Source organism: Perca fluviatilis, chromosome 23 (assembly GCF_010015445.1).
Source record: "Perca fluviatilis chromosome 23, GENO_Pfluv_1.0, whole genome shotgun sequence".
NCBI classification, from domain to species: domain Eukaryota; kingdom Metazoa; phylum Chordata; class Actinopteri; order Perciformes; family Percidae; genus Perca; species Perca fluviatilis.
Window position 1 is genome coordinate 16,393,419 of NC_053134.1, and position 20,992 is coordinate 16,414,410.

The window sequence follows — 20,992 nt, forward strand, 5'->3', positions numbered from 1 at the left end:
TTTCCTGCACCACAGAACTGGCTGTATTTCCCGCCTTCCTGCCCACGCTGAGTCTGTTTTTCTCCTCTACTTGCTTTCTCTTCTATGCTTTCTCTTTTGCCGTCTGTTATGTCTCCATCTTTTGCTCTGTATTCTCTTTCCCTCTTTCTCTGTCCTTTCTTTTTTAATTTCCAGAATGATATGTAATCACCTAACCACAGCAAAGCCACATTCTCATGCACACCTGAGCACAAATAAGCAGCCATGCACAAACACATACACACCTCCCTCTTCCAGAGCTCTTGACACCCTTCTGTCTCACTTCCTGTTGGGAGACACACTCGCACCGAGAGAGTCAGCCAGTCAGCTAGTCGAGCAGTCAGTCGTGCAGCCAGCCAGTCAGAGGGTTGTGACATAGCGGTAAAAGGCCCAGAGGAAGTAGACAATAGCACAGCCAGCGGAATGCTTGGCCCAGAAGGGAGGAACAAAATCAAAATCCTGCCAGCAAGCAGAGGCTGAGAGACGGGCTGCTGACAGCAGAGGAGACAGACTAATGGGTCTGCCTCATGTTGATACTGTTGACACTTCAAAACACAGGAGCTTATCATGTGAAAGTGTCTTTGCTGACATGTGGCTCCTGTCTGTTAAGGCACTGCTTCAGTTATTGATTTGTGACTTGGCACGTCCATGGCTCTTTCTTGAACTTTTTGTTCCTGACAGCAGGTAATACATTTTCACAGTTAAGTGTGATGTAAAACAGGCGTTTCTAACCTGTTTTGTCTAATGTACCTCCACAGCCCAATCAGATGAGCTCAAGAACCCCTTCATAGATGCCACCTAATGTTTCATGTTCCAAATGTGTTAATTTCAAAGGATTTTAAAGGTGGATGTTAGTTTGTTCATTTATTTGCTCAATTGTTAACTAGGTTTTTCGCTTTCTAAATCACATGAGGGGTTCAGTTGTCACAACTGTTTCAGGTTGGTTGAGGTGTGAACTGTACAGTCAGCCTATTGTAGCAGGGAGCTTACTTGTTGACCATTTTCAAAAGATCAGCATCCTATTTTTTTCAAATTAGCTGAGCTACTTCAATCTTTACATACTCCCTGGCAAATGCACAAGTACCCCTGGTTGGGAATCACTGATTGAAAACATTGATCAGTTATCACTTCCTTACAGATGTCTTGCTGCCCTTCACTGGTATATCCTTTCGCAGAAATCTACCACAGTACTTGACCTCAGCTACTGGAAAAATGACTCATCTGGGAAGTACTTGCACGTGCTCCACAGTGCGGACCCAGACAAATGATGTAATACTATTCTGACCATACATGCCTGAAACAAATCAGGGAGAAAATACTACCTAAGTCACAGATGCTCTAGCGACCCCCAACAGTGATTATAATAATCTAATGCATTTACATTTGAGCTATTTAGCTAATGCTCTTATCTAGAGGGACTTACAATGACTGCAAAATTGGGATGAGCTTAAACCGTCAGTCTAGAAAAGAGCGTCAGCTCAAAGCTTATATAAATATATAGATATATATATATATATATATATAAGATATAAATGTATTAGATTGTTTCTATCAGTACTGGGATTTGCAAAATCATCAAGCACATTCTCAATTTGGCTTGAGCCCAGATTGAAGTGTGTACTGGCGTGCGAAGAGTGTGAATGTATGCAAGCCACAGCTTCTTCACCTTTTTTTTCTGTCTCTGCTTTTTTTGTTTCACAGTTACTATGAAATAGTCATAGTGAGGTTAACGGGGTCTTTAGTGGCTTTGTTTCTTCACACTTCTGTGCATTAGCCTGTTGTCAGTGCAAACACAGTTTGCTAAAAAACAACAACCAACAAGTTACTTTGTACCGCAATGCACTTGAGTGCTTCTATGACAAAAATCGAGTTGGCGGTGGCGAGCATTCAGTTGGCGGTGAGATACCCAGTCGGCAATCCGTTTATGTCTCAGTCCCCTTTCACATCACATGGAAGTGGAATAAAAGTAAATGTCTAGTAGGCTTGTTAGGCTTATATGTACATACAGCCGTCAGAAGGATTTGATCATTGTCATTAAAACACACACACACACACACACACACACACACACACACACACACACACACACACACACACACACACACACACACACACACACACACACACACACACACACACACCTTCTACTATTAAAAGTATAGTATCCCATATATCTCCACCTTCTCTCCTTGTGTGTCCAGCAGTCCAAGCCAGATATAATGGTGTATTATTCATAGTGATGTGTTGGAAATGAACATGGTGCTTTGTCTCTGCAGGCTGGTTCCGAGGATTCATCCTGAAGAATCCAAATATCAAGGTGAGCGTGTGGGTGTGTATGTTTTGCTCGTCTTCAGGTTGCCTATAACTCATTTGTACCCTCATTCAAATATTAAAAGTGTCCCCCAGGCTTATCGTTGTTAGCCTCAACTAGCACTTTCACCAGCTGAGATGACAACTCTCGGTGGCAAATTAACTCTTGTGTGATGATCAGCATGTTGGTAACATAAGCCACATGTGTTTAGCTGCTGTCACTGTATCCATTAAGTGTTAAAGGCCCGACACACAACACAACACAATAAAAATACAACACAAATTGTTGGACCAAAAAAATGTAAAAATTCAAGTTGATGACAGCTCTAGCTGTATCTAAAATACAACATGATTTGACACTATTAAGTCTTTGCTTATAGTTTGACACTATTAAGTCTTTGCTTATAGTTTGAAAATAAAAGCCCAAACTGACAGTAATAGATGTGGCTTTTAAAAGCTCTTGTGCAGGAGAACATGCGATAACCTAAACCAAGTTGGGAGTCAAGCGTTACTGTAGGTGTGTGTTCAGAGTCTCTGTCTGTGCGAGTGTGTTGCATTTATCCTCAGATACTTAAACATAAGTTCTGCTTTGATCTCCCCAAGTCAATAGGGAGCAACTTGCGGTTTATTAGCGTCAAACACACATACACACACGTTTCATCTTTTTTTTTGTCTCTTAAATCCCAATGCTACTCGCTTTTATCTCTGTGTCTACTACTCTCTCCCTCCGCTCTCCTTCTTTTAACCCATAAACACACTTAGCACTGTATTGACATGTGCATCATATTAGCCACATGCTGACAGAATGACTTGCTGAGCATTTTAAGGACTTCTCATTAACCTGTTTATCTTTTGCTCAAAGGGGATCTTCCCATCCAGCTACATCCACTTGAAGAATGCCCACGTTAAGAATAAAGGGTAAGTAATGCCACTTTTTTTCCCTCCCCTCCCATCCCTGTGTGTCGTGGTAGAGGTTTGAACTCTATTTGTGTATGTTTGTAGGCAATTTGAGACAGTCATCCCTGTTGAAGACTCCGTCATCACAGAGATGACATCGACGTTGCGAGACTGGGGTGCCATGTGGAAACAACTCTATGTGGTAAGTATCCACACACACACACACACACACACACACACACACACACACACACACACACACACACACACACACACACACACACACCCTTGCATTGATTTTGAATAGCACTACCGCCTAAGCGAAGCTGCCTTCTTTAGGTTTCTCACGAAGGGAATTTATTTGGCCCTGGGTAATTCATAAGCCGCAAACAGTCAAATCTTTTTCATACACATTCATTAGTTGGATTGATTGTGTTTGTGGCCTATTAAGCTATCTGGGGTGCTGATTAAATTGAGCTGATGAATACTTGCAGATCAAAGTGCATACATTTGCGGCAAAAAAGCAGCAGGACACTGGAGCTAATTTGCACAAATCCATTTAAGTCCCTCTCTCTGCTTCTCTTTGTGGGTAGCTCTGTTCCTCTCAATGACTCTCTAATGTGTATGCCGTCACTTTGTTTCCACTTATGTTTATGGGTGGCTCGAAGCAACTGTATATTTTCATCTTCTTATCTGTGTCTTTCCCTCTGTCTGTCACCCTCATTTCATGTTTCCTTCTGGCAAATTTCCCTTTCAATCACCGCTTTTGACTGACTCACTGTGCTTCTCCACTCGTTCTTTGCTTCTCCGTTCCTCCTACCGTTTCCTATTTCTGCAGAAGAATGAAGGGGATTTGTTCCACCGACTTTGGCACGTGATGAATGAAATCCTGGACCTGAGGAGGCAGGTGCTGGTGGGCCATCTCACCCATGACCGCATGAGGGACGTCAAGCAGCACATCACAGCCAGATTGGACTGGGGCAACGAGTGAGTTTATTTTTTTCCATCTCAAAGAACCACATCTATGTTGTTATGTTTGTTTTTCTATGTTTTAGGTCATAAATCATTCATCAGTTAAACTTTACTACTAGTTTTTTTTTTTCTGCCCTCTACATTCTTTCAGCCATCAGTTTCCATTCACTTTATAGTAGTGTATGAAAATGAAAATACCAGTAACTAGAGGCTTACTTGAGAGCAGCAGTCCATCACAGGGAAAGGTGTGTTTAATTGCATGGTAATACAGTTGTGAACCAGAACCATTTTAAGCCTTTCTCTTTTGGTGCATTCAATAAAAACATCTGACATCAGGGATTTGAAAGTTGGTTTCTGAACTGCAGTTTGTAATGCAAAGCACTACCATAACCATGTCAACCCTTTTTTGCATCCTTTATATAGGCTGTTTGTTTATTTATCTTCCATCCGCCTGTATCCATGGCAGGAATTTCTCAAGGAACCCAGGAACTATTTTAATAACTCAGGAAACTACCGGTGAGACTGGAGAAACCAAGGACCAAAACTTTAGTTTTAATGCCATAGTTCCTGGAACCAAAAAAGTCTCTATCTGGGATGAATAGCAGAAACTCTGAATTTTACAATAACATTGACAAAGTTGTTGTTTAATGTAGACCAGTCACGCAATGGCCGATATTTGAGCCGCTTCATAAGGTCAGTATAAGGATCTGGTGTATTGGAACAGTTGATTGCTAGTTCCTGGGGCTCCTTAGTACATGTACTACAGTATGAGGTGGCAAAAGGCTAGAGGTGTGATTTTCTAACAACTGGCTCAAAAATCTTGAGTGCCTGAGTTTCTTTGAATGCACCATCGATGACTCATTCCCAGTCCCTGCTCACATCTGCATAACCACATTATTACCCTGTATCCTCTGTCTAATAAATGAATAACATAAATAAAACTTTATATTCACTGTGAGGGATAACCTGCAGAGAGTTAAAACTCGGAAAATGAATCAGAAAACCTAGCTTAAAGTTGGGAAATGGTTATGAATCAGCCCAGTGTGGTCTAATAACAAGTTGGTTCATCGAACATTATTTAAAATTCACAAACACTTGAAGAAAAGATTAGAATGGAAAATGAATCTCACATTTCTTCACATATTTTCGGACAAATAGGAAATTGATCACAATACAGAATATCTGATTCAGTTACTTCTTTATTCTGTCTTCCAAGCTAGAGCCTTCTGCAACTCTCTAACTCGTCTTGCCTTCTTTTGCAGACTCTAGCTCTCTCTTTACTCTTTCTTCTGTCCTTGCTCCTCTGTCTTTTGTTGTTACCTACCATCCCTGCAGGCACACACTCCTCACTCAATCAAGTCTCTTTGCCCCTCATGCAGACAGCGCTCTCTCCATCCTCCCTCTCTCTTCTCTCTTTCCTCTCCATGCCATGGGGGTAAAATAAAAAAAAAATCTCCCAACTTCTGTCATTCTCTATTTATGTCTGACCTTACCCTTCACTCTCCTTCATTCCCCTGCTGTGGGCCATCCTCAAACACACACACATGCACGCACGCACGCATGCACGCACGCGCCCTTAGTGAGGAGATGGGTGGACAGTCCCGCGCTGTGGGCTGTTGTATGGTTGACCAAGCCTGTCTCTTTTATTGCTGACAAGGAGACACACTCTTTGGTCCACTGAAAAAGGCCTGCCTAGAGGAGGGTAGGAAGAAGAAAAGGAGAGAGAAAGTGAGAGGTAGAGTTATTTGTGGAAACCATGAAGTAACGTAGAGGGTTATAGGATGGAGAGAGAGTGAGATAGAGGGGAGCAGTTGGAGGAAGAAGGATAAGATGAAAAGAGATTAAGATGACAGCGGGCATAGTAGGGGCCTAAAAGGAGAGGACATTTTTGTTTCATATGTTCTTTAGAGAAGAGGACGATCTGTCAAGTTTATTTAAATGACATCTGACAGCACTGGTGTGTGTCTGTGCACTTGTGGGTCTATATGCTGTGCGGTTGTTCACTTTGTGGTTGATGCTCAATTTAGTCAACCTTATCTGTTTTGCTCGTCACAGACTAGGATATGAATGAACTATCATTGTAATATGTGTCTGATCTATATGTAATTCACTTCCTCATTGCATGTACACTGTATGAATCTTTGTGTTACAGACAACTCTGCCTGGACCTGGTCCCGAGGCGAGAGTTCAGCATGGTGGACCCTGATGAAATCAGCGTCACAGAGCTTTACAGACTGGTGAGTGGTCTTCCAATCCTCCACGCAATATTGAACTGCTTTGTTCTCAAACTTATACGTCATTAAGAGAGCAGAGTGGTGCAGTGCAGGTGATTAGAAGAACAAGTATCTGTAGATTGGACTATGCTATACGTGTGTGTGTGTGTGTGTGTGTGTGTGTGTGTGTGTGTGTGTGTGATTTGCATTTTTCACAGTGTTATTAATACACAACTAATTCAGTTTTAGTGTAAGCCACTGAGTGGGCTACTGGCATCAGGGCATGTAGAAATATGAAGTCAAAATTCTGAATCTCTCCCTCTTCCAACTGTTTCCATGCCTCTCTCTTGCTCATACTCTCCTTCCTTTTCCTGATTGTTTGCTCCGTGCTTCCCCTTCCCATTTTCTCCAAGCCCCAACCGCTGTTACCGTGGCAACCACTCCTCTGCCCTGATACAGTGCGGGGAGAATTGTATCAAACACACACACTGTGACGGCTTTCCCTTCACAGCAGTAATCGAAGCTCTTAATCCATCTGTTTCTTTTTTGTTAGTCAAAACAAAAGCAGGCATAGCAGGATGAAAGCTTAATGCACCTCTATTAAATGGCGTACAAAATGAGCAAATGACTGCAATTCCCCTATACTGAGACAAGATAAAGGGACTGGAGTTCAATGCCGCCATCCACATACAAAAACACTTGCGAACTCCAAGGGACAACACACCATCACAATGAACTCAAATTACATCAATATTTTTCAGTGAGATCTTTGTTTATGAGAACAGCTTCTTTGTTTCGGTCTTGTGCTATGCTGCTGTGGTGTAATTAAATTGAGATGGGGATTACCTTTGTGTGTGTGTGTGTGTGTGTGTGTGTGTGTGTGTGTGTGTGTGTGTTGTTACTGTGGGAAAATGTAGCCTGACTGCTACATTGTGTCATGGAATTATGTGATATTTGCCCAGTGCGAAATAAACAGGATAATGATAAGGATAAATGAAAGACATTTAGTGCATTGATATATATTTTATAAAGGACATGTCATAGACTATATATGATTAGTTTGATTCCAAAATGAAATATAGGTATGCTATTTGATAAAAAAAAAAGAATATATACATTCGTCTCATTAAGATTTTTTTTCCAAAAGACCTGTGCCAAGATTTGTGGCCATTTTAAAATTGTAGATTGATTTATTATGATAATAATATTTAAAGCTACAATAATCAATAATTATATTGACAATAGATCAAATGGTTATGTGTATTGTGAAAGGCATGACTTACAGTGACTAACCCACAGTGAATTTTTACCCATCTGTAGATCATCTGAGCGCTACTTAGCATTTTAGCATCTTTTAGCTCATTGTTTATGTTATACGGCCTGCAACTTTACTACTTTGGTTCACTGTCAACGCTCACATCAACCTTGTTTCCAGCCAAAGCTAAATGCTAATGTTGCTCTGTGTCTGCTGGATGTACTGTATAAATAGGCAATAGGTAATGTTTTCCCTCTGAATTCAGTCTACAAGATAAATGTAGTACTTCCTACCATGCTGTGTGTTTCACTACCAACAAGCTTCATAAGCCAAATGGCTAGCTTTAGGTATTTCAATTTGTTTGGTGTTAACTTTAAAAATGCTCAATTGGTCAAAGCAATGTGAAATCGATCTAAAGGGTCAGTGCTTAGAGGACATATCCTAGTGATATCATTCCTCTTTCATTGTAGGAAGTTTGTCTGAGGAGATTGGAGGCCTGATTTTGAGTCAACTTATTTGACTTGACGACCTTTGAAGCGTTTTATTTGGTAGTAGCTTTATTGTGAGAAAAGCTTCATTGAATCCCTAATTGGCTCCCCAGTCTCATGCTAAGTCGGTTTAGTTGTTAAAGCTGTCTGTAGTGCAAAGGCAAAACAGCTGCTTTTTCCCTGGAGTGTGGGTCCCGTACAGAGCGTGAGCGGAGCAGACCAGAGTTTAGATCCCAGAGCGATGTGTTCATTAACCGTAGCAGATCAGACAGCAGTGATGGATAGCTCAGGCCTGGCCCTGGACATGTGGTATTAAGTACTAAAGTACTAAAGTGATACTCGTATCTCTTGCTTCCTGCTTGTGTCACACTGGTCTCCCTCCCACAAGCGTAGGAGGCTTAAATAGTGATGTGGAAGTAAGTGATGAAAGGCAGCTCTGATGGAGGGCTGTAGAAAGACTAGAAGTCCCCCCTCTTTTTTAGAAGCATCCTGACGTCCGACAGTCCCTCCTCTGGTGCTGCTTCATGCTGTTTAGAAAAACATTACCGAGTGAACGATAATGAGACGGTTGGGAAAGCACAGACAAAGTCATGCTCTCTCTGTTCAGAGATATCTCTCTGGTCCTTGTTTACCACAGCATTGTATGTTGCCAGCAGGGCTGCCAGGCTGTCATGTCTATCCTTTGTGTCCAGTCATGCTGAAGCTGTCATATAACCACACTCTGCTCCGGTCGGGCAGCTTAAATGACACACTGAAAATAACCTCGTAATAAAATCTCACAGCATAAATTATGCCTTCCCACACCTAGTCATTCTGCGTCAAAAACCAGCAGCTCTGCCCTGTTGTGTAGAGAATAAGTGATCTGTTAAAAAGCTGTGTTCGTGCCTTGTTGTTAGATCCTTCTCCAGCGTGTTTTCTTCTGGGATCTCCGATAGTGCACAACAGTCAAGACGAAACAAAACATATTCATCATTTTGACAGATATTGCACTTGTAAAACAATTTGTGGTGTCATTTTTAAGCATGTTTAAGTCTGGTTTTTCATATGTTTATATTTAGAGTACAGCCGACTGTTTTCCAAAGCACATCATACATTTTAGATTGATTTCTTACCCTCTAGGCAGTCCCTGTTCACTCACATTTCACTATGGCATAAACATTTCAGCATTCAGAGACTTAATTCTTCTCTGAGGTAGCATTTTGTTGCCTTTAGTTTTGGTCAAAGCAATATCATCATCATATGGTAATGCACTCAGTGTTGAGACCAAACAGCATATTTGTATTTTTCATATCCTCCAAGTTTGCGTAGTACAGGTTTTACTTTATTCTTTCCAGAAATTTGGGAACATGTGATTCCAGTAATATATTTACCGGTAATAATTTCTGGAAAAAAAAGGCCAAATTGAAAGAAAGTTTGCCCATGTTTTCAATCACTGCAATTTACTATATTGAATAATCAAATTCAGAATCGGGAATATGAGCATGTCAAGTCAAAATCAATCAATCCCCAACCCCAACCAGCCTCCTTGCAGAGCCGTTTTTCTATTTTATTATCCTCTAGGACTTTCTTACCCCCTTAAGTTGTTTTTTAAGGTAATGCTAATTCCCAGTTTATGTATTTAACCCACCAAGCTCCACTAAAAGATTTAAAAATCTCTTTCCATGACTTTGCGTTTTTAAACATATGGCAGGTTATCAAGAAAAAGCATCACACCTTCACAGAAAAGCTGTTTAGGTATTTGTATGGATTAAACAAACAAGATATAACATGTGAATTAATGCTTTAGAGTTGCTGGTAGGTGGATTTTGTTTAATTGGAAAGAGCCAGGCTAGCTTTGTTGCCCTAGTCTCTATCCACGACGTTCCACTTCCGGGATTACTCCTTTGCTGACGGAAATTCCGCCGGATTTCACTCATTTAGGCCAGATATCCATTGCCGTGGGGATTCTAAACTCCGATGGATTTCTGAGGACTATGGTTAACTGGTCCTCAGATCTCTGCAGGGTAAATCCAGACAGCTAGCTAGACTATCTGTCCAATCTGAGTTTTCTGTTGCACGACTAAAACAACCTTTGAACGTACACAAGTTCCACCAAAACAAGTTCCTTCCTGAAGCTGTTTTGCAGCGGCTCCGTGTGGCACTTAGCGCCGCCCATGACGATTGTGATTGGTTTAAAGAAATGCCAATAAACCAGAGCACATTTTTCTCCCATCCCGGAATGCTGTGTGGACTAGTCAGACCCTCCTCCTCCGCAGCGCCGTGGTGGAACGTCTGGCAAAGCGAGACTACTGTCGCCCTGTTTCCAATCTTTATGCTAAGCTAAGCTTGAGAGGAGAGAGTGAAATCGATCTTCTCATGTAACTCTTGGCAAAAAAGTAAATAAGCGTATTTCTGAAATTTTTTTATCTATTCCTTTAAATACACCAACAACAGGGTTCCAACATGGTTGTTTCTGCAGAAAACAAAACCTTCACAGGATAGAAGAATCCTTTTTTTCATTTTTTATACATAGAATCTCCTCTATTAATATACTGTTGGAAGTGATTGGTAGCAATTCCTCCTTGGTGTGTTTGACTCTTGATTCTCAGCGATGCTTATCTGTGGCTGTTACTGCACTTTGCTCTTGCAGTTTCTTTATTCTTTTCCTTTTCTTCCCTACTCATCCTCGTCTTGCCCCCCCTCCTCATCTCTTTACATCCTACAGAAGTGAATGTGGAGCACGTGTCAGTGGCGGCGTGTATTTGTACGATCGTTTTTTTTTTTTTTTTGTGTTTTTTTTTTTTTTTTTGTTTTTTCCTTGTAGTTTTTTTTGTTTTTGTTTTTGATATTATAGCAGATTAAGATGAACCTCTAATAAACAGAGCTGCAATGTGCGTGTTGATGTGGATGGTATTTACTGCGTCATACGTACTGAGCTCTATTGATTTATATCGACAAGCATATGTGCTACGCTGTAAATGCCAATGATTTTGATGCGTTGTACTGATTCATGCGATGTTTTTGCTTCACTAGTTTTCTGTTTCTTAGCAAACATAAAGACATTAAACCGTTGTGTCAAGAAAATAATTAACCTACTTTAAAGATAAATGCTTGAGGTAAATAAGTAAGAGAGTAGAGAAAGTGTTTTGGTGCTTTTATATGATACATATGTTTGTGTTGCGCGAACAGGCTGTAATATATTTCTGTGAAAGCCCTTGTATTGTCAAGTATAAATACTTCTGTACAAAGTGTTTGCTTTTGAGCAGATCTGTATGTACAGTATCATGTGCTTCCTGTGTCCCATTTGTTTCTTTGGCACCAAGGTTAAAACAAGTGAAACCATCAGACAATACAGCTCAAACTCTCACATCGAAGCCCCGGTACTGCCAGTCTGCTATATTAACTCAATCTGTATCAACAAAATCTATATTTTAGCCTCAGTCTTCAAATATATATGCAAATCTGCAACAAAGCTCCTCCCAACTGTGAGGCGTCTCAGAGGGATGTTATTTATCTTTGACTCGGAAACTCAACACTAAATACAGCAGCTCTTGAATGTGATTGGCCAGTATTAAAAGAGATGTATCCACATGTTGTTTTTGCCCTGGTATTAACTGTATTTGATAAGCTTTGATCCTGCGTTTGAAGATCTTTCAGGCTTTAGAGCTTATGGATTTTAATTTTGTTTTTTTAACCTTTCCAAATCCATCTCTTCAATCCTATATCAGAACAGCATAATATTTATTGTTTAAATCAATTGTATATAGTTCATTTATTTAGCGGTTCGGTTTGGATGCAGATTAACTCCAATATATAAAAATGTCCCTGCTCAGAATACCATTAGGAAATCGATTTGTGCTGATACCGATCACCTCTCCTCTGCAGATGGAACATCGGCATCGTAAGAAGGAGACCTCTGCACCCGCAAGCACCCATCACTTGTTCGTCCACGTGAAGAGTCTAATGAGCACCAATCTGGGGGAGGAGCTAGAAGTCTTCTTCCACATTTATGATGGACGGGAGAACCGGCCTCTCAGGTAGTGATGGACAATGCATCAGCTTTGTATACTAGTAACGATAATTGCTTCATTATTATACCTAGCAGTGGTGAAATGTAATTAAGTACATTTACTCAAGTACAGTACTTAAGTACAAATTTGAGGTACTTGTACTTTACTTGTGTCTTTTCTTTTCATGCCACTTTGTACTTCTACTCCCCTACATTTCAGAGGGAAATATTGTACTTTTTACTCCACTACATTAATCTGACAGCTTTGGTTACTTTACAAATTAATATTTTTTGCACACAAAACACAGTCTATAAAATACCATGTTGTAATATAAATTAAACTACCTAACAATATACAGGCCGACATTTTGCTGCAGCTGACATGATTAGCTGATTTAACACTTAGTTGATTATCAGAACAGTTTTGATCGTTTCCAGTTTCTAAAATGAAAGAATTTTTCTGAATTGAGTACTTTTAATACTTTAAGTACATTTTCCTTATGATACTTACATACTGTTACTTAAGTAACTTTTTTTAATGCAGGACTTTTACTTGTAAGAGTATTTTTTACAGTGTCGTTTTTAGAACTTTTACTTAAGCAAAGGATCTGAATAATTCTTCCACCACTAATACCTAGGTTATATATTTTCATCACACAACTTTGATTTCTGTGGCTCTAAACTGTAAATGTTTTGACCACGCGCCAGTATTCAAAATGTTAAAATAGTTTGTATGTTTGCTCATCTGTTTTGGATGCACAGTCCATAGCAATGTAAGTGAGGTGGATTGATGATTGCAGGGCGACATTTCAAATGGCTCCCCTTCTGATGTCAGCAAGACTGCTCTAATTATATTCATTAGGATTGATTAAATGAAGCAGGTTGTTAAAGTGCACTTGGACACATACAAGTGGGCATAAAAAACTGGCCATGCTGTCCACATAAAAGAGCCTATCACCCTGGGAGTCTGCACACGTCCCTTGCATGCATGCACGCACACGCACACCAACACACACACACGCCCACATACTCCTGATGGGGCGTCGGCCAAATACAAGACTGTGTTTAAACTCCCTGGTTTCATAGTTCAAAGCCAAGAAATTCCATTTCATGTCACAAACAAGTGGATTCGTCAGGCAAGGGAAATGAGTGGGTTGAAAAATGAGCATGGCAACACTGAAACTTCTTTTGATAAGTCATGCTTGTGTTTGATACTTTCGCTCTCCGCCCCACAGGGTCACATCAGAAGAACAAGGGTGACATTGATGGGATTTGTTGTTACATTATTTAGTTTCAGCATAAAGTAGCTCCACTTTTATTTCTATTGAGTCTGGGGCTATCTCTATGATATGAATACTAGCACATACTAAAAAAGAGGTTCTATTTTTATTTATTTTTTTAAAAGCATGCAACTTTAATGGTGTGGTTTATTTGAGAGAAAGATGAGTTTCTGAACAAGTAAGAGCCGCATATGTACACACAAGCACAAACACATAATGTATCAGTGGATCAGAAGCACTTTTGTATTGGTAAGGCATATTTAAATGTTCTCTCTTTTCTCCTTTTAAGTCATACTTTCACATTCCTGTGAAGTAAAAGGTTTGACTATAATGAAGGTTGATGTTTTTGTGACTATTCACAACCTGCACTTAGTCTTGAAATAGGTAATTAGAGTCCAGTGGTGTGATATCAAGTTCCACTTAAAGCATATACTGTTGTGCGTTTTAAGTCTACTTTATTTGTTGCTAAAACATCTGCCACAAATATTGTATACTTGATATCAATATAAGATATCAAACAGCAGCTTCAGCAAGTCAGCATACAATATAAATTGTATGTGCTTTTATCCTGAATACAAATAATAATAGATAATATAATAACAAACCAATATAAAACTCTTTCTCACAGTTTATCTTGTTTCCTAAATCAGCAGATTACAATCTTTCGGTCAGGTTTGGGGGATAGAGGCAGTCGGAGGCCTTAACCATTGTGTCTTAGTGGTTCTGTCTTCGAGGAAAATCTCACAATGGCAGCTTGCCAACGTTGTCTCTCACTGTCTGGTCACACACATAAACAGAGACACACACACACTCATTTGTGCTAGATGCCTGGCATGGAGCCATTTTGACACTTCCCTCTGTGCTGGCGGTTTCTGTGTGTGTTTGTGTGTTAATGTGTCTGTGTGTATGTCTGTGTGTCAGAGACCAGATGGGGGTCCGACCCGTTGTCTCAGTACCATGCCAACACCAGCAGCCCCTTTGCACCATGGTAGCTTCTTTGTGTTCAATACAGGCTCCTTCTCTGGCCTTCCAGCAGGACACACACTGTGGCATACTGTAACATGCTCACACATGATCCTGTTGCGCTTTTTGCCATGTGAGCTTGGTGCTTTTTCAGATCAAACACACACACTTCATACTGCCTTACTCTGTTCTCTCAGTACATACTAACACTTCCCTCCTCCTAATCGTAACCTCCACTCAACTCTAACAAGGTCACCCATGGATAACTGGACATGTGTGTCTTATGTGTGTGTTTTCTGTTCATTTTGTGTGAACTGCAGAGGTCCAGTGAGTATTTTTGACAAAGGGATAGATGTAGTTGGTAGGTCTGTCCTTGTGTGCTCTCTTACTGTTCACCTCACTGTCTTGTCTTGTCATTTTCTCGTCTTTCCACGTGGCCTCTGGGGTAGAATTAGGTTTTTCTGCTAGGGGAGGGAGGCAACCGTGGCAGTTAATTTAGCTAGTATTTTACACGGCAGTCGCTCACTACCCTCCCCCCCCCCACCCCCTCGTCGGGTGAGCGCACAGCTCCTAATGCAATCATCGATATCAGGAGAGGGAATAGCGAGCGCCGTGTGGGCCCAGAGGGGAGGGAAATCGGCCATTCATGTTATGTTAATGCAAGCGGTGATAGAGGGAGATAAGGTCCCGCTTGGGGACACTAGTCCTCTTAGCTCGGGTGATCAACACGCTGCAGCTGTGAGGGAGGGAGAGTTGGTGGCAGGGGAGGGTGTGCAAGAGACTCATGCATGTGTGTCTCTGTTTTTCAGGAGTGGCTGTTAATTGGCAGTTGGGGTTTCAACAATAGAGCACTAATTAGGGTTCAGGAAAACATGCGCAAGTCTCATGTCTAATGCATAGGAATCCGTCTCCATATGGCTGGATAAATGGCGTGGAAAGTTACAGAGAGCACCTAATGAGGAACAACCGAATCTAAATCAAATTGGCTCTCAACTGGTTCATTCCAATACGGACTATGGAAGGAAAACTTTACCGAAGGAATACATGTATGAAAAATCAGAAGCATTTGTTTAATTAATTATCAGGATCCTAATTAATTCAAACATGGGTGCCCACTGCCCTACATACACAAAACACTGAATTACAGTGTAAGAATCAGCCTCTTTACATCATGGAGAAGAAATGGCAACTCTCAAGCTCTTGTAATAAGAGCTTTTAATAGCTCAGACTATTATAAAACTTCCTAATCCATTGTAGCCGTATGCAGCATGAAGTCAAGTTATATAGGATCTGTTGGGGTAAATTCGGCTCTTGTGTGACTGGGCCTACTGTAGCTTGTGACTGCTAACCGTGCCAGAGACTTGGCTCATTGTCAGGCGCTGGTGCATTACAAGGTTTTCTTTCTGCTTATCGGTGGACTGTGAAAGTCACCTAACTGGATTAGCCCTCAGCTCGCCAGCCAGGATGAGATGGGCCCAGCAGGATGCCTCTGCTGCCTCTCTTTGAGCGTGTATGCGAGATAGAGCGAGAGAGAGAGGACGGAGTACAAAGAGAATGAAAAGGCGATCTGTGTCCGTCCTTTCTGTTTTTGCCCGACATGCACTTAATTTCCCATCTGCACGAAGGCAGGGTGCGGGGCATTTGAGGCCAAAGTTGTCGAGTCAGTTCATTCTGCATTGTGAAGCTTTTGAATTTCATTTTATAAAATTCAACTGCAGAGTATATGCAGACTATCCAATGTGTGATTCAGTGTTCAGACAGAAAGTCAGACAATTTACTTTACCAATTGTCTTAGTGTAGCTGCTTACAGTTTTATTTTTAGCCGTGCTAGCATCATAGCTCTGGGGATGGCAATGTTTGTCTCTGTCGGTTGGTCGTTCCGTCACTTTGTTACTGACTGAAATATCTCAACAACTATTGGATAGTTTGCCATCAAATTTTGTACAGACTTGGGATGCACCGAATCCAGATTTTTGGGGTTCGGCCGAATACCGAATCCACTGGTAGAGATTTTGCCGAATCCTACTCGCATCCTCAGTCCATTAATGCACATTAATGTAGTAAACAAAGTCCACAGCCTCTAAAATAGTTAAATCTAACAAGTTAATGTTGAATTCACACGCTCTTTTCACATCGTAGGAAAGCACATCGCTATCGCCAGATGAGTTACAATTTTGTTTGGCAAATTTTCGCTAACCAGTGTATGATGAAAGCATGTTGGGTGGGTGAAATTAGAAAGCTAACGTTAGCTAACGAGCAGCAGCCGGCCGTTCGGTCGCTCCGCTCCCACTGTAGGGAGACTCCGAGAGAACAGCTGACAACCCGGGAGAGGCACTGTCTGGTTAACACCAGCTTTTAGCTGCGACTGTCCTTCCTTTGCCGTACCTGAAGTTGCTGCGTTTTGGCTGCTGTCTGTGGATTGCTTCATGCGCGGCTTGTATTCTTTTGTATGTTTCATGCGCAGGTGTTTGGGCAGCGGCGATGTTGTGTGTTGTTTGGGGTCCCGCCGCGGACGCGGGTAGGCATTGCGAGTTAGGCTCGGCTTGGGTGGCCTTCTTTTGGCTGGGGGTGCTGCTGGGCGGCACCTTTTCTGCTCGCGAGTTCCATTTTCACTTTCTCACAGCCTACTGCATTGAACGGTCCACCTACATTACGTCGACCAGCGTAGCACGTGCAGTGCAAGTGTAGGCTTTGGTTTGGTGGAAAAAAATTCTAAGGGTCGGCAGGTGCATCCCTAGTAGATATCATTGACATATATATAAGGTAGATATGCATGCTCCCCAGATGATACATCCTGTTGACTGTGGTGAGCCCCTGATGTTTCCTCCAGTGGCACCAGAGGGTTCACATTTGTGCACTTGAGTGAAGTTTCTCAACAACTATTGGATGGATTGTCATGAAATTTGGTAGAGACCCTTAGGATGAATTGAAATAACTTAGTTGATCCTGACTTTCCTTTTAGCGCCATCATCAGGTCCATTTTTTAATTTGTCCAATAATTTGGTTTCTGACCAAATACCTGTAAAACATTCCCATTAGCCTCAGCTGTACTTTTTGTTTAGTGCTTATTAGCTAATTTGCATGTTAGCATTGGCATTTTGGCGCTGTTAGCATGCTGACATCAGCATTTAGCCCAAAGCACCACTGTGCCTAATTACAGCCTCACAAAACCGCTAGCATGGCTGTAGGTAAGCGTTAGGGGCACCGATAAACCATTGTTGTGCCTACAGAGGGATGTAGTCAGTAGGTATGCATTCTCTTCCTGTCTGTCTGTTGTGTCTGTGCTTTATCTGTTTTTCAAGTTTCTAGCTTTAGTGAAATTTCCATAGCTGTTAGCCTGGCTGTCGACTTGTTTTCATGCACTTGCATTAGCATGGCAGTTATGCCAAATAATGTCAGACCAAACAACTGATTAGTCACTAAACTGTTCCTTACATGTACAAAGAAGTGCGACAGCAACCAAAAAAGTTACGAGTATGACTCATACAGTTGCTGTTTCTGTATATTTTATACTTTAAATTACACATGCATTAAAGGGTCTTTGACATTTACCAGCACTTACCATGTTAATTTTCTCATTTTCTCTCTGTATTCACCTTGCTAATAATGGTCTTCTTAGTCTACCCCTGTCACAACCAGAACATTTATGACAGTTATGAGACTGAGGTTGCACATTTTTTGTTGTAACCCGTCAGACAGTCCAGTATCTGGGCTAAAACTTGTCAGAGAGAATCCACGATATGCAACAACACGCTGAATATTTTAGTCAGCCGCGGAGGAGCCACGTGTGCATGTACTTGTTGTCGGATATGTTACAGACATTCTGTGTTGGGGATTTGGCTCAGTTATTCAAGCTTTGTATATATTTTTCTCTCCCTCTATCCCTCTGCCTCTGCTCCTTCTCTGCCTGTCTTTCTCCTGCCTCATATTCCTGTTCCAGACAGCTTTGGTTTGAAGCTTAACTTTGAAGTGTTTTCTCCAATGGCCCACTATCAGAGCTTAACATTTTTGACATTGTTTCTAATCCTTATTCTGTTCCTGTTAGCAGTGGATTGGATGCAGTTGTTTGTGATGACACCCAGCCATCACTCCTGACCCCATTCATCTAAATGTGTGTTCCCTTCCTCTGTCTCTCCTCTTGCACAGTGAAAGGTTTTTTGTCAAGCTGAATAAAAGCGGTTTGCCCAAGTCGCCAGAGAAGACAGAAAGACAGTGCACACTATTTGTGGTGAGTAGCGAACATGACTTTACGTTTACAAAGATTGATTGGGAGCAATTTAAAGCTATGTACAGTAAAGTCATGCTCCATTACCCTGAAAACTAAGAGTTAAGTCTGTGCTCTGGAGCTTGTTTACAGTGATCGAATCTGATGCTGAAGTATGTTTCCCTGTTTTTCAGGATTTGGGAAGCAGTGATCTACGAAAAGATGTTTATATCGTTGTGCACATCATAAGAATAGGTGGGAGTTACGATGCTGCTTCTTTATTCTACTGAGTGCTACATGTCTTTTAAATCTCTTGGGCTTGTATAGCAGAACTGTTATGACTGTGTGTGTGTGTGTATGTGTGTGTGTGTGTGTGTGTGTGTGTGTGTGTGTGTGTGTGTGTGTGTGTGTGTGCAGGGAGAATGGGAGCAGGGGAGAAGAAGAATCTGTGTAGCGTACAGTACAGGAGGCCGTTCGGCTGTGCTGTCGTCAGCATCGCTGATCTTCTCACTGCTGACTCCAAGGATGACCACCTGCTCAAGGTTTATGCGTAAGTCATTGTAAACAACCAGTATTTTAATACTAAATCCTGTCTTCCAAATGTAGAGACATGCCATACTTACAGGGCTTTCTTTATGCTAAGCTAACCTAACCTAAGCGTATTCATCAAAACGTCAAACAATTCCTTTTAAGAGTCACTGATCTCTAAAATTATGTTTTTATTCTAAACACCAACCAAATATCTTGCAAAACAGATATTTGTCTTAAAAAACCCAATGCTAGAATTCCCCTTTTTGAGAAGCTGCAAAGCAATTCAAATTAAGTCATCTTAATACCGAGCTAAATAATACAGCAGTATTAAAAGAGACGCAGAAATGCACCTTTTCCTGTTGCACTTCACAGGCCTGGTGCCTTTTTTCACCAACAGTGGGAGTGAAGTGACTTAGTAGTCTGATGCTCTGAGGGACAGAAAATGCTACCGATGACACAGTAGTTTGGCCTAAATTATAGCTGGATCAGACTGGCCAAATACACTTAGCTAAGAAGAAAAAACAACCACTTTCTCTATACCTGCAGTAACACCAGAGAGCTTGTAGTTGGATTAGCATTAAAGTTCTGAGCTGAATGTTTTCAGAATTAGGTCCAGGCAGGACGTCATCGTAAATACTGTAAGAATTTGTTTACTTGACCTGCCCTAGTTACATTTTAAAACTGACAATAAATAATAGGTCTTGTTTGGAGACACAGTCAAACCCCTTACTTTTTACTTTGTCAAGTCTGGAAAATAAACCCTGATGATGTCACTGGGGTTATCTCAGTTTGGGGCCGGAGAAGAGAAAGCCTGCATTACAAACTGGAGCCGCTTACGCTAATGAAAATATGCTTTTGTTGCATTAGGGGAAATATAGGATGCAGCATATTCAGAGCTTGATCCACAGCTTTTGGCCATTATTTTAGTAATCTGTGTATATAAGTGAAATGCAGTACTTAGTTGCTGGAATGCATCTTTAAGTAGAAAATCGTACTATAAAAAATGTCTCATCCGTCTTTCTTTTTCAGGTGTAACACAGAGAGTGAGTGGTACCAGATCCATGAAAACATCATCAAAAAGGCGAATTCTAGGTACAACCTGTCGGGCTCCAACACCGGTAAGAACCCTGTCTGTTTTATTCATTTTGTTTCCTGACATCCACTTATCTTGGTTTAAGACATTAAACAAGGGGATTTAGTAATGATCCAAGCTGGCGTGGGATTGGGTTTTAAGTGAATGTACTTTTTGTTTTGTTTCATGTTTTTATTATAAGGGAAAACCTTTCAAAGCTGTTAATTCAATAGTCTGGTGGTAATCAGGCTTATTTTATTTCACAAAACCTTCATTGTGCTGCAGTGACAAACTTAGCAGCTCAGTTGCATCATCAGTCTCTTACCGTGCAATAGTCAGCTTCCGGTCAGTCTGACTAATGTTCATGTGAGACTGAAGTTCCTCTTTAGGGAAGCGGATCAGTCTTCCCATGGCCGTGTCTGCAGGAAGCCTGCTGTTGCAAACGCATTCAGATTATTTTTTTTATTTTTTATAAATAGCTGCATTGACACCATACTGAACAACAGCGTCAGCAGTTTCCCATAGCAACAGGTTGGTGGAGAATCAGAACATTCAGTCTTCAAACCTCAAAGAAATGTCGTGTGACATATGAAGAGCTTTGTTCCTCATTGAGATTCGTACTTCATTTCAGACTCTCATGAATGCAGCTGTTAGAGGAATCATATTACTTACATTTTTGTCTACACAAAATTATAGCCCAAGATGAATTTCTGATTACGACTTCGAAAAATAATCTACAGTGACAGAAGCTCGAATGGGGTACAGGGTGTGAAGTGAGAAGACATAATTGTGTTGGCTAGC

At 41.1% G+C, this 20,992-nt stretch overlaps 1 protein-coding gene across 5 annotated transcripts in view; it reads left to right on the forward strand.

Moving 5' to 3' along the window:
* dock4b (dedicator of cytokinesis 4b) overlaps nucleotides 1-20,992 on the forward strand; it is a 114,882-nt gene that overhangs the window by 34,627 nt on the left and 59,263 nt on the right. For all 5 annotated transcript variants that reach the window (XM_039791595.1, XM_039791596.1, XM_039791593.1 and 2 more), the window contains exons 3-12: nucleotides 2,295-2,335; nucleotides 3,191-3,246; nucleotides 3,331-3,427; nucleotides 4,064-4,212; nucleotides 6,350-6,434; nucleotides 12,018-12,169; nucleotides 18,531-18,612; nucleotides 18,783-18,843; nucleotides 19,006-19,138; nucleotides 20,149-20,237. In XM_039791595.1, the coding sequence (XP_039647529.1) occupies nucleotides 2,295-2,335; nucleotides 3,191-3,246; nucleotides 3,331-3,427; nucleotides 4,064-4,212; nucleotides 6,350-6,434; nucleotides 12,018-12,169; nucleotides 18,531-18,612; nucleotides 18,783-18,843; nucleotides 19,006-19,138; nucleotides 20,149-20,237 (945 nt within the window). The remainder of the gene's footprint in view (nucleotides 1-2,294; nucleotides 2,336-3,190; nucleotides 3,247-3,330; nucleotides 3,428-4,063; nucleotides 4,213-6,349; nucleotides 6,435-12,017; nucleotides 12,170-18,530; nucleotides 18,613-18,782; nucleotides 18,844-19,005; nucleotides 19,139-20,148; nucleotides 20,238-20,992) is intronic.